Source organism: Mesoplodon mirus, assembly GCF_964341445.2.
Source record: "Mesoplodon mirus genome assembly, chromosome: 8".
Lineage (NCBI taxonomy): Eukaryota > Metazoa > Chordata > Mammalia > Artiodactyla > Ziphiidae > Mesoplodon > Mesoplodon mirus.
Genome location: NC_138984.1, coordinates 27,553,207 through 27,567,458, shown reverse-complemented (window position 1 = coordinate 27,567,458; position 14,252 = coordinate 27,553,207). Strand labels below are relative to the sequence as shown.

General features: G+C 40.6%; 1 protein-coding gene across 5 annotated transcripts in view; it reads left to right on the top strand.

Moving 5' to 3' along the window:
* Nucleotides 1-14,252, top strand: part of UNC80 (unc-80 homolog, NALCN channel complex subunit) — a gene marked incomplete at both ends in the record, with an annotated part of 247,919 nt that overhangs the window by 32,071 nt on the left and 201,596 nt on the right. For all 5 annotated transcript variants that reach the window (XM_082630607.1, XM_082630605.1, XM_082630604.1 and 2 more), the window contains 5 exons: nucleotides 7,306-7,567; nucleotides 8,544-8,678; nucleotides 11,084-11,300; nucleotides 12,253-12,393; nucleotides 13,357-13,625. In XM_082630607.1, the coding sequence (XP_082486733.1) occupies nucleotides 7,306-7,567; nucleotides 8,544-8,678; nucleotides 11,084-11,300; nucleotides 12,253-12,393; nucleotides 13,357-13,625 (1,024 nt within the window). The remainder of the gene's footprint in view (nucleotides 1-7,305; nucleotides 7,568-8,543; nucleotides 8,679-11,083; nucleotides 11,301-12,252; nucleotides 12,394-13,356; nucleotides 13,626-14,252) is intronic.

Below are 14,252 nucleotides of genomic sequence, written 5' to 3'. Positions count from 1 at the left end.
TATTTTAAAAATTCTAATTGTAACTATTTATTTGACCCATGAGTCATTTCAAAGTGTATTTCTAAATTTGCTAACTGACTAGAGCTTTTCTTTGTGCTATTAGTTTCTACTGGAATTCAACTATGGTTAGAGTACTAGGTTTATGTGAGATGTTGAGTTTTCAGTTTCTTTTGAGACTTCATTTGTAAACACTGCAAGGTACAAGAAAATAATGTTGAGTGTGTTATTCAGATCTCCTATATTCTTACTAATCTTTGTATGCTTGATCTACTATTTGCTAGAAAATGTGTGTTAAAATACTACTACTATTGGGCCTCCCTGGTGGCGCAGTGGTTGAGAGTCCGCCTGCCGATGCAGGGGATACGGGTTCGTGCCCCGGTCTGGGAGGATCCCATATGCCGCGGAGCAGCTGGGCCCGTGAGCCATGGCCGCTGGGCCTGCGCATCCGGAGCCTGTGCTCCGCAACGGGAGAGGCCACAACAGTGAGAGGCCCGCATACCGCAAAAAGAAAAAAAAAAAAAAATACTACTACTATTATTGTCTATTTTCCCCTTACAAGTCTCTCAAGTTTTGCTTTAAGCATTTGGTAGCATTCTTGTTAGGTATGTACAATACATGTTTAGAATTAGCATAGCTTCCTAAGCTTTTCTTTTAACATTATGGTGACAATCTTTATATCTAATAATACTTTTACCTCAAAGTTTATTTTTTTATTATTGCTACACCAACTTCCTTTTATTTATATTTGCATATCCATACCCATTCTCTTCCTTCCTAAATTTCTGTGCCCTCAATTTTTAGGATTTTCTTTTGTAATTAGCATGTGACTAAACCTTGTTTTTTAAATCCAATGTGAACATTCTTGTCTTCTATCCCATGAATGTATTCAGTATTTATTTTGATAACTGCCATTTTGGATTTATATTTTCCATTTTATTTTAATTTGTGCTTTTTATATACTCTGCTTTTTATGTTTCTTTTTTCTCTTCTCCTCTGCCTGTTAACTGATTGAGTTTTCTCTAATCTCCTTTTTTCTTCTATTGGAAGGAAATTTTCTATTATATGGCTACCATTGAAAGTGTAACATGGATATTTATCTATTGAAAGTCAGAATTAAATAAAATCCCAATGTTTCAGCTCTGCCTTATTATATATTGTTATATACACTTGTGAAAACATCACCAAAATCAAGATAATGAACATACCCCTAACCCTTTAAGGTTTCTGTGTGCCTTTTATAATTTTTCCCCTTCTGCATCCCACTCTTTCCTCATTCATAGGCAACCACTGATCTGCTTTCTGTCACTATAGATTAGTTTGCAGTTTTCCAGAATTTCATATAAGTGAAAACATACTCTTTTTACTCAGTGTAATTATTGAATATATTAATAGTTCTCTTCTTTTTATTGCTGAGTAATATTCTGTCAAATGGATATACCACAGTTTGCTTATCCACTCACCTGTTGATGTGCATTTGTGTTGTTTTAAGTTTGGGGCAATTCCATTCTTATAAAGTCCTTCTCCACTCCAAGATTATAAAAACAAATAGCCAAAATTTTTTCTAGTATTATTATAGTTTTATATTTTTGCATTTAAATCTTAATCTATCTTGATTTTATTTGGTGATAAAATATGCTAATTAAGAAAGGTTAAATTAAATTTTTTTCTGAGTAGTAAGTCAATTATGCCAATATTATTGACTAATATATTCTTTGAACTAATTTGATTCATGACCTTTTTTATATATTAAATTCTTGTAAATATTTGAATCTTTTGTAGCTCCATATTTTATACCACTGAACTTTTGTTTAAACTCTTGGCTAAATATTATTGTTGTAAAACACAGATTAATATCTGGCAACTTATGCTCTTTATACTTCCTGTTAAACCTTTCTTGATTACTCCCAAACTATTTTTCATCCATCCAGTTAAATTTCAGAACAGTCTTATTGATTTATAAAAGATAAATCCCTTTAGAATTTTGGTTAGAATTTGTGATATTGTGATTTATAAAAAGAAATATATGATATTTGGTCTTTGTCCTTGTTTCTGGTACAAAGATCCTACAACCCTTAGAGTTTCCTAAGTGATGAGAGGAGCAAAGGTGTCTTTTGTTATGTTAATGAGGTGACTTTGGACAGCACCTAAGGTTAAGGGCTGGCTGCCAGGAGAACTAATCATGTGATTAGAGGGTTGGAAATTTTAGCCTCACTCCTGACCTCCCAGAAGGGGAGACAGACTGGAGGTTGAATTAGTTGCCAATGGCCAGTGATTTAATCAATTGTACCTATGTAGTGAAGCCTCCATAAAAACCCAAAAGAGAGGGTTCAGAGAGCTTCCAGGCTGGTGAACACATGGAAGTGCTGGGACAGTGGTGAGCCTGGAGAAGGCATGAAAGCTCCGTGCCCTTTCCCCATATCTTCCCTTATGCATCTCTTCTGTCTGGCTGTTCTTGAGTTATATCCTTTTATAATAAACTGATAATCTAGTGAGTACATGAGTTTCCTGAATGCTGTTAGCCTCTCTAGTGAATTAATTAAACCCAAGGAGGGGACCATGGGAACATCTGATTCATAGCCAGTCATTCAGAAGTACAGGTAACAACCTGGACTTGCAGCTGGAAGCTGAAGTCCTGGGGCAGGGGTTGTGGGAACCTCCAATCTATAGCTAGTAGGTCAGAAGTGCTGGTAACAACCTGGACTTGTGACTGGTGTCTGCAGTGGAGTGGGAGCAGTCTTGTAGCACTGAACCCTTAACCTGTAGAATCTGACATTGTCTCCAGGTAGGAGGTGTCAGAATTGAGTTATATTGTAGGACGTCCAGTCGGTGTCCAGAGAATTGTTGGTGATATGGGAAACACTCCCTTCCTACCTCCACACATCGAAACTGGGCACAGAACACAAAAGAGAATTACATTAAACTTATGGATTCCACCTATGAAGAGTGGAAATCTTTATAGAATTGAGTATTTATTCCAATGATTATAGTTTGTGTTTTTGTTTATTAAGATTTTTTTAATGTTCTATAGTACTGTCTATAGTGGTTTCCAAGTGTCACCAGCTTCTTGTATTACCATTCTCTTTTAGTTTGTGGGTTGATGTTCTAGGCTAACTTGTTTAGTGCCTGTGCAGTCTTTCCTAATATAACCTGATACTGATTATTTTTTTTCAGTGGTTTTTAAACCATAATATAGGACAATGATCAAATCTTATGTTGAGTGTTAGATATTCCCTGACTAAACTGATACCAATTGATGTTAAATTGATCTTTCTTTCCCTTACTTTTTGGAGTGGATGTTTATCTTCAGTTTGTTAGGTCAAATATTATTTAAATTTGAATGTATTAATAAGTTATGTACGTGGGCTTCTCATTGCAGTGGCTTCTCTTGTTGTGGAACATGGGCTCTAGGTGAGCAGGCTTGAGTAGTTGCAGCATGTGGGCTCAGTAGTTGTGGCACGTGGGCCCTAGAGCGTGCAAGCTTCAGTAGTTGTGGCATGCAGGCTCAGTAGTTGTGACTTATAGGCTTAGTTGCTCCACGGCATGTGGGATCTTCCCGAACCAGGGATCAAACCCATTTCCCCTGAATTTTCAGGCAGATTCTTAACCACTGTGCCACCAGGGGAATCCTGAGAAGGCCTTTCTTATTTACATTTTCAAAATGTTTATTGCTTGTAGTTACAAAAGCCATTGATTTCACCATCTTTGTTTTGAATCCTTTTCTGAAGTTTATCAGTTTATTCAAATAAGTGAAGACAGGCAATAAGCATGTAAACAAAATAGAATATAATTTCAAGTCATGCCACGTGCTATGAAGAAAATTAGAACAAGATGAAGAGATGAATAGTGGGAGAGTGAAGCCATTTCCCATAATGGTTAGGAAAGACCTCTCTGAAAAGATGACATTGGAACAGAACCCAGATAAAGCTTAGGTCATAAGGATAGAAATTTCCACATAGAGAAAAGCTCTGAAGCAGGCAAAAACTTGATGTATTCAGGGGTAGTAAGAAGGTCAGTGTGAGTGGAGCACAACTACCAGATGTATCCAGATGGGTCCAATCAGGAAGGAGAAACCACACAGTAATTTGAACAGGGCAAGTTTAATATAGTGAATTATTAAGTATAACAGAGGATTGGGGTATTGGGGTAATGAGAGACCAGCTAGTAAGAAGTAAAGAGAATTCTAAAGCATATAGAAATAGCAGATATAATGGAGCAGTCACCAACTTTGAAGCTCAGACACAACACCCAAGGAAGAAGCCCCTCCAGGACTGAGATCCAGACCTTGTTGGAGAGGACAGAGTCACACCTCACTGAATGGCAGAGAAGTCAGTGTGGTGCTGTATCAGGGGAACATGCTGGAAATCTGCCCTCTGGAACTTGTCAGAAATCCACTCTCTAGGGTGCTAGGGAAAGCTGTTCATGGGGGGCCTCTTAGTAGAGGCACTTTGCTACAGACCTTCCTGAAATGGGATGTGCCAGGGGAGCTGTTGACCACTGGGTCCTGCTAGCCACTGATCATGGTAGGAGCTGGGCACAGGAAGAGCTGTGAGCCCGGTGCTAGAAAAAACACCCAGGCTGCAGACGCTGCACACTGGGGAAGCCGTGTGCACTGCAGGAGCTCAGCACTGGACACACATAGACGCGACGGGAGCCTGGTACTGGAGAAGCTGCACATAGTGCAGGGATATGCCAAGCTAGTCCATCAGAACCAGGAAGCAAAATTCTTTCCTCTTGCAATACCTCTTCCATTCCCTCTACAAACAACGCTTAACATCGTGCCAGCTGTCAACAGAAACATATTTAAAGGACTTGAATCCATTTTCACAGAGCAAGCAAAAAAGATGAATTTGGAGTTGAGAGGGAAAAATAAATAAATGGCATACGAGTGCAAGCATGATAATGAGGTTAGAGTGATAGACACAGCCAGATTATGCAGGCCATGTTGGCCACTGTAAACAGCTTGCATTTTATTTTAAGATCTTTATTTAAAAATCTATTGGAGGAGGGGCTTCCCTGGTGGCGCAGTGGTTGAGAGTCCGCCTAACGATGCAGGGGACACGGATTCGTGCCCCAGTCCGGGAAGATCCCACATGCCGCGGAGCGGCTGGGCCCGTGAGCCATGGCTGCTGAGCCTGCGCGTCCGGAGCCTGTGCTCTGCAACGGGAGAGGCCACAATAGTGAGAGGCCCGCGTACCGCAAAGAAAAAAAAAAAAATCTATTGGAGGGATTTGAGCAGAGGAGTGAAGAAACAAGAGAAGACGCAATAAGAGGGCTTCCCTGGTGGTGCAGTGGTTGAGAGTCCTCCTGCCGATGCAGGGGATACGGGTTTGTGCCCCGGTCCGGGAAGATCCCACATGCCGCGGAGTGGCTGGGCCCGTGAGTCATGGCCGCTGAGCCTGTGCGTCCAGAGCCTGTGCTTCGCAATGGGAGAGACCACAGCAGTGAGAGGCCCGCGTACCGCAAAAAAAAAAAAAAAAAAAAAAAAGACGCAATAAGACTAGGAAGAAGTAATCGCAGTAAAGCCTAATGGGACATGTTGGGGTCTGTGCAACTGATGCAGAGTGGTTGGAAGGAGAATCTATGGGACTTCCTGATGGATTAAAAGTTGCCATGCTGTTGATGTCCAAAGCATATTCTAGCTCCCTATAAGAGGGATAAACTCTAACATTCCATACATAGGAACTTATATGAAGAAACGCTTTCTACAATCAGTTGACTGCCCACTCGATTAAATAATTAATATCGTAGCAACTTATGTGGTTGAATTGTAACTTATACTTAGTTTGCTACTTCCATTAAAATATGCAAGAATATTAGACTACAAGATAGCATCAACGGTCACAACCATCGTGTACATAGACAGTCACCCCTCCACATGCCAGACAATGCTAATGAGAGTAGAGAGGAGATAGGGCATCACGTGCTTTGGTAGGGGAGTAGAAAGGCCATGAAAATGATTCACAGGGCACCAGACCTGGTCGGGGTTTATATATCTGAACTTTACTGTACACACAGTAAGAAATATATTTTACTCATGACTCACGGCAAGTATGTAAAGTGAAACAGAAGTATCACCAACCATACAAATTCTTACTCCATTTGTTGCATTTTCATAGTTTTTATTCTAGTTAACATTTTAATAATAGTCATATCCTTTTGAATTAATTTCTTGAACCAGTAATGAGTCATAACCTCCAATTCAAAAAATATGTGCCTAGTAAATTAAGGAGGACCTCTCCTTCTCACTCTCAAGTGGCTGCATTTTTTTTTTTTCCTGAAGCTCTTCATGTGTAGGTGGCACCATTTGCTAGTTGATAGCAGGGTATAAAATTTTCTCTTTTGCATCATTTAATTCAGGGAGAAATTATGCCAGGGGTTAATTTCAGATTTTAGATTTAAGATTCCATCTTTGGATTCCAGAAGTTCTCAGTTTATAATTTGTCATGTATTGTCTATCATTCTCACCAGACCATATGTTCCTCAAGGTGAGGAAGTTGAACTTACTTACCTTCATATCCCCTAAGATACCTGAAATGCTGAGCAATTGCTTAAAACTAATTTGTAGTGCAAGTAAGTTGAACATTAAATAATGAATATATTGTGTGTTTAAACTGAATAATAGAATTCCAGAATTCTGAGATATTTTAAAAATTAGTTTTGCTGTCTTATATGGATATGACTTTAGAATTTTCAAAATGATTTCATTTTCCTCAGAGTATAACTTCTGTTTGTTAGTACTTTGCAGTTTCCTTGGCTCCTTTACATAATATTATCAAACTGAAATTAAAATATCCCAGTGAAGTACACAAATATTACGCCCATTTCTATCAAGGTACAAGTCAACCTGATAGCTTAGCATAAAAGAAACATCATGATCTGAACCTCATCTGTTTTTATAGACTCTCATCAGTGTCCACCACCCAAATTACTCACCAACTATACCAACTGCATGATTCTCCCCCACCAACTTAAAACTCATGATTTTTTAAAAAGTCCGTGCCTTCGTAGGCATTGTTCCCTCTGACTGAAATGCTGATCCACTCTCCTGACCCACCCATCCTCAACTTTGCCTGTATAGTTGCTACCTATCCTTCAAAACTCTCTCAAATGTCTCTACTTCTAGGTAGTATCTAGCAAAAGCAAAATGAGTGAGACCAGTTAGGAGGACAGTAGAGTAAACCAGACAAGAGATAAGTGAATGAATAAATGACCAAATGAGAAAAGCAGAGCTATAAGCTACATTGTGCCTCCCCTTGGAATGTATGACTGCCAGGATAATCATGTTCTTTCTGCCATTGGGAACAGGGTCTCTCTCGTGATTCCTCCATGCCAAAGGTCCCGCTATGCCACCTACTTTGACGTTGCTGTTCTTCGCTGCCTACTCCAGCCCCATTGGTCTGAGGAGGGCACTCAGTGGTCTCTGATGTACTATCTACAAAGGCTGAGACACATGTTGGAAGAGAAGCCAGAAAAGCCCACAGAGCCGGATATTCCTCTCCTGCCCAGACCCAGAAGTAGCTCCATGGTGGCGGCAGCTCCCTCACTAGTGAACACACACAAAACCCAAGTAAGAGAAACTTGGTCCATCATCATTTGAACCAACAACTTCAGCCATAACAGATTCTTTTTTTCTTCTGTGCATCCAGCTCTTATTTATCCCAGTGCTGACTGTTGGATTGGTGGGTTATTCTGATGCTATTTTCCATCTTTTACTGCTGGACCCTTTTGCTGTTCTTTAGCATTTAATTGACCATTCAAAGAGGTGCTATCTAAATGCCTCTTACACACAGTTATCTAGAGTAAGCCTCTGTTGATCCAGGATAATGGAAAATGGATCCTCTGGCTAATCAAAATGCTAGTTAATTGAGAGTTTTCACATATAAGTGCCAGTTAATGATATTATAAAATGCATGACACTAACATTTTACTGAACGTGATTTAACCTCCTTTTGCATAGCTCAACATTTTCCAGTGCCTCAATGTCATCATTAGCAATATCATTTTTTGATATATAGTTTTGCTCTTTATTATAGATGTTTGGAGGAATAAACTGAATGTGCACTGATGACATCCCCCTGAAAATCACTTTCTGATCAATGAAAGTCCTAATACCAGCTTGAATACTTGTTCTTTTCATCCTTTTCATCAATACCACATATTGAATATGTAGAGAAAAGTACGATTCACTGTGTGTTCCAGTTGTTTGGGCTTACTGAAATGTGATTTGGCTGTGTCTAAAAGACGTCTGCATATTCTGAAAATAAACAGGAACAATATCAGAATGAAAAGGAAATGTGCTCTGTTTTAGTAATAGATGATTCTGCCCAAAGTGAATATCTCCTTTGGTGAATCATTAAATGTAAAAACACTTTTTTTTTTTAATAGAAAGAGAAAAAGAGATAACTGTCCCCTCCTAATTTTCTTAGCTTTCCTAAATCCGGAACTTCGTAGTCTCACTGTTGAAACTTCAAACAGAAGTTACAATTAATATGAAATATATCTCTAAGTCCTTGATCATTAATCTACCTTTATTGTCTATTAAGGATCTCACCATGAAGTGTAATGAAGAGGAAAGATCTCTCAGCGCTGAGGCTTTTTCCAAAGTTTCATTGACCAACCTACGTAGGTCTGCAGTCCCGGATCTTTCTTCAGACCTTGGCATGAACATTTTTAAGAAGGTGAGTAGAACCATTTATGTTCTTTGCATTTTGGTAATAAAAAAAAATACACAGTGGGGCATGAGGTGCTTCTGGTCATGCTGCAGAGTTGGGTGGGATGGGGAAGGGACTTCAGAGCAGAGGTCCACTCCCAATTATAGAACTGGCTGGCAGCATGACCTTGGGCAAGTCCCTCCTTGTGCGTGAGTACTTCCCATTCTACATGTTATGTGGGGTTGTTACAGAACTCAATCCTGATGATGTGTGTAAAGTGCTTTTAGTAGTGGTTGTGGACGTGGTGGTAGTAGCAGTAATGGTAACTTACATTTGTATGGCTCATTCTCATTTTACCTAGCACTTTATATAAATAATTCTCATTTAATCCAATGAGATTTTTTTTTCCCTAAGGTCTGTTTTGTTGGGTTTTTTTAAAATTTATGTATTATTTATTTATTTACTTTTGGCTGCGTTGGGTCTTTGTTGCTGCGTGCGGGCTTTCTCTAGTTGTGGCGAGCGGGGGCTACTCTTTGTCGCGGTGCGCAGACTTCTCATTGCGGTGGCTTCTCTTGTTGCGGAGCACGGGCTCTAGGCGCATGGGCTTCAGTAGTTGTGGCACGCAGGCTCAGTCATTGTGGGTCATGGGCTCTAGAGTGCAGGCTAAGTAGTTGTGGCGCACGGGCTTAGGTGCTCCACGGCATGTGGGATCTTCCCGGACCAGGGCTCAAACCCGTGTCCCCTGCATTGGCAGGCGGATACTTAACCACTGTGCCACCAGGGAAGTCCTCCAATGAGATTTTTATTTTCCACAGTTTACACCTAAGAAACTGGGTCTTACTGCAGTTCTTAAAGTGCTGGGATCATCATGGAACATTATTCTTGAAGTCATCTCTGTTTTAAAGGCAACAGATAAACCAAGTTTTGTTGATAAAGTAGTAAATCCTTATAACGGACCCCTAGGTTTACAGCCATCACTTCTCTTTGTGAATGACGGTGTAGGTTTCCATTCAACAAACATTTATTGAACATCCATAAGAAGCTAGAACCATAAAGGTGGGAAATTAAAGGTGGAGTTTTTGTGCAAATAAACTGATTTGGGAGTCAGTTGACTGGGGTTCAAATTCCAGCCCTACCACTTTCTACCCATGTGATACTGGCAAAATGATATTGGTTTCTTCATCTATAAATGGGTACATAATATACTTACCTCAAAATGTTATGAGGATTGAGATAATGCATGTAAAGTCTTTATTGTGCCTGGTACTTAACAAGTAGTCAATAAATGTTAATTATTATTCTCAAAAAAAAAATGAAATGAAATGAGACTGAGCCCTAAAAACTTTATGTAGTTTTTGAAAGGTTGAGTCCAAACTCAAAACTAGGTCTTCTAACTAAATAATTCATGGTCTTATGAATCCACACTTCACCTCTCTGTTTTATAAGTGAATGGAGCTAATCAAATAGAAAATAATACATGTAGAATAATATATGTGTGATGGCTTATTTTTCTCTTTTGCAAAATGACTGGTTTATGTCAATGAATAACACAGAATTAACAACCTATCTATGAACTCAGAGTGTTGCTACACAAGTAGTCCTCTGCCTTCATTGATGATGTAGTAATAAGCAATGGCTGTAGTTTTTCTAAAAATGTCATTCAGTGGGGGCAAAAGAGGTTTTCCATACTGGCTTCACATGAGAATCTCTGCAGAACTTTAAAAAATTCAAGTGCCCAGGCCTGACCCCACACCTATTAAGTCACAATTGCTGAAGGTTAGGCCCAGACATCGATATATTTTAGAAGATTTCCAATCAATTCTAAACTCTTAGTTATACTGGACCTTGAACTTATTTGACTGGTAAGAGTAATAGAGTTGCCTCTCCTTATGGGCAGAGGCACACATTTGAAGTTGTTTGGCTGAAACAATGTATCTCAGTCTGGAGAAATGGAACAGAAAAAGACTGGCTGATCCAAGTGATGACTCAGGGATCCTATACTCTAACCCAGGGTTTCTCAAGTTTTACCAAGCATCAGAATCACCAACAGGGCTTATTAAAACACATTGCTGGTTTCCTCTTTTGGGTTTCTGGTCCAGTATGTCTGAGGTTGAGCCTGAAAATTTGCATTTCTGACAGTTTCCCAGGCACTGATGCTGCTGGTCTAGGAACTACACTTTGAGAAACACTCCTCAAACCAACCCAGACAAAAATCCCCCAGGAAATACATTATCTTTTCCTTAGTTTCTTTCACTCTTTTGACACATTGTAGAAATTTCTTCCATCTCTGTTGGATGACATTCAGTGACCTTCCAGGTCTCCTTTTCCTGAAACATTTCCTGTATTTTACCCCAGGTCATGGAGCCCTTTGGGAAGCAAACTGTAACCTTGCCTTTGCCCTGTGCCTGACCCTTCATCTCTCATTTCTGTAGTTCAAGAGCCGCAAAGAAGACAGAGAGAGAAAAGGTTCCATCCCATTCCACCACGCGGGGAAGAGGCGACCTCGGAGAATGGGAGTGCCATTCCTGCTGCACGAGGACCACCTGGATGTGTCCCCCACCTGCAGTGCGTTTTCCTTTGGAAGTTTCTCTGGGCTTGGAGAAGACAGGCGAGGCATGGAAAAAGGAGGCTGGCAAACCACCATTTTAGGTGACCACAAGGACCTTCCAAAGTAGGGCAGAGCTTCAGTGACCTGTTTAGAAATCTGGATCTAGGGCTCCCAGGGAAATCTGGATCTTTCTTGAACAGTTTAGTCAAGGAATTTGGGCCCAAATACAGGCTCCCCAGGACCAAAATAATGCTGTGTCTTCATAGCCAAAGAAATGCAGATAATTGAATGATGCAGCAATCCTGTATAATTAGACAGGTCATAGCCCTATTTCTTAGACCATTCTATAGTTCAATGATTTTATTTTATTGAAGTATAGTTGATATACAATATTGTGTTAATTTCTTCTGTACAGCAAAGTGACTCATATATATATATATATATTCTTTTCCATTATGATTTGTCACAGGATATTGACTATAGTTTCCTGTGCTGTACAGTAGGATGTTGTTAATCCGTCCTATATATAATAGTTTGCCTCTGCTCGTCTCCAATTCCCATTCCTTCTTTCCCCTACCCCACCCCCCTCCACCTTGGCAACCACAAGTTTGTTCTCTATATTAGATCATTCTTGATGTGGACACATGGCCCTAGAGGGTTCTGTGCATTAACTTCCATTGTGAATCCAAAGACAGACTTCCCTTTAACTCAGATATTAAAAAAGGAAGATGTAACGAAAAGAAAAAGGAGCTTTTTTTTTTTTCTTTCTGGCTGTCATATTAAGAAGGCCAGCTTAAAAGCAAGAGCTGACAGCTAGTGGGGGCCTAACAGATGGTTTCTGACATTTGGCTTAGATTGGGGCTGACCTTATCACAGGCAGCGTCATCAATCATCTCGACCCTGAATGTTCCCAAGGCAAGCTAGTCAGTCGTCTCTGCCTCACATACAGCCTAATATCCCCTCACTATCACTGCTGTCCTTTGGACAGACAAAATCTTGGCAGAGAATCTTTCAGATTTTCAAACCCTCTTGTGGTGCTCTTGTCCATCTCAGGGAAATTTACCCGGCGGGGCAGCTCGGACGCGGCCACTGAGATGGAGAGCCTGAGTGGCAGGCACTCCCACTCTCATCACACGCTGGTGAGCGATCTGCCGGACCACTCCAACAGCCATGGGGAAAACACCGTCAAGGAAGGTGGGTTGGAGGCGGCCACTGCAGGTGGGCGTCCAGGCTCCGTTTCCTGTTTTTACTCCATGTTCCATTTTCATTGTAATCTGTCTCCGTGTGCTTTTTGAAAAATTGCATTCATGTATTATATTGCTTGATAATTTACTTGTGAGCCATTCTTAAAATTTCCTTAGTAGCAAGAGCTATTGGATAGCACACTATGAACACCATGCCTCTCAGGGAAAGCAAGGGCAAGCCATTCATGGTTTTTTTCAAAAGAGCATAGACCTACAGGGCTTGGAGAAAATTGAGGGCATCTGTGGTGTCCCTCTGAAGGGCTTGTCCACTTTCTGTGGGAGGAAAGTCCCTGCCTTCCAAGGCCACCTATTCCCTTTCCAGACAGCTGCTATTTTGTGCTTTATGTGGAGCAGATGTGTGTCTCTGGATGGGATCCAAGATGGGGTTTCTTATTCTGTGCTCTTAACCTATGAGCATAAATTTAGTCCCTCTTTTCCCTGGACTGCTCTTCAAGTATTTGATGACATCTCTTAGTTACCACCACAAATTTATGTTCCATTATTCTTAAGCAAAGGAGAAAAAGAATATTTCTTGTTTGCTGTTACCTAAATATACTAGATAAAACCAGATATTTTAACAGCTATTTACTTGTGGAGAATACTTCAACCAAACTAGTTTAACTATACCAATAGGGTCTGTCATCTAACAGTGAGTAAAATGCACCTGTTAGACAAAAAATTCTAGGCTGGGTCTCAAGGAAGCCAGTTAAGAATTCACATTTTCTATAGCCTTCATTGTTTATCAGATATTACATGACTTAACATCATGGGAGTTGAGAATAGCTTTGAGACTATTAGTCAAATATCTGCTAATGCTGTGATCATGGTCATGATTTAAATAGTAGTATAACTGTCTAACATGATGTTGTAGGTTAATATGGGGAAAACTAAGACATTGCTTTCCTTTTTTTAGTGCGATCCCAGATCTCCACTATCACAGTTGCAACCTTCAATACCACATTGGCATCATTCAACGTAGGCTATGCAGACTTTTTCAGTGAGCATATGAGGAAGCTCTGCAACCAGGTGCCTATACCTGAGATGCCACATGAACCCCTGGCATGTGCAAACCTGCCTCGAAGCCTCACAGACTCCTGCATAAACTACAGCTACTTGGAAGACACAGAACATATTGATGGGACCAATAACTTTGTCCACAAGAATGGCATGCTTGATCTTTCTGTAAGGAGCAAGAATTTTTCTTACTGAAGCTTGCAAGATATTGAATCTTTGGCCCACTTTTTACAATGTTGGATAAAATGTGCATATAAATTCTTAGAGGGCTTCCCTGGTGGCACAGTGGTCGAGAGTCCGCCTACCGATGCAGGGGACACGGGTTCGTGCCCCGGTCCGGGAAGATCCCACATGCCGCGGAGCGGCTGGGCCCGTGAGCCATGGCTGCTGAGCCTGTGCATCCGGAGCCTGTGCTCCGCAACGGGAGAGGCCACAACAGTGAGAGGTCCGCGTACCGCAAAAGAAAAAAAATTCTTAGAAATGTTGAGCTTTTAAATGAAAAATCTACCCTTTTAAAAAATATGTTTGTTTATTTGGTTATGCTGGGTCTTAGTTGCGGCAGGCAGGCTCCTTAGTTGTGGCTCACCAGCTCCTTAGTTGAGGCACATGGCCTCCTTAGTTTTGGCATACATGTGGGATCTAGTTCCCTGACTAGGGATCGAACCCCGGCCCCCTGCATTGGGAGTGTGGAGTCTTGGCCACTGTGCAACCAGGGAAGTCCCTGAAAAAGCTACCCTTTTAAAAAAAATTTCACAAGTGTATCACCCATCTTAGATGCACCTTTTCTTTTCTTTT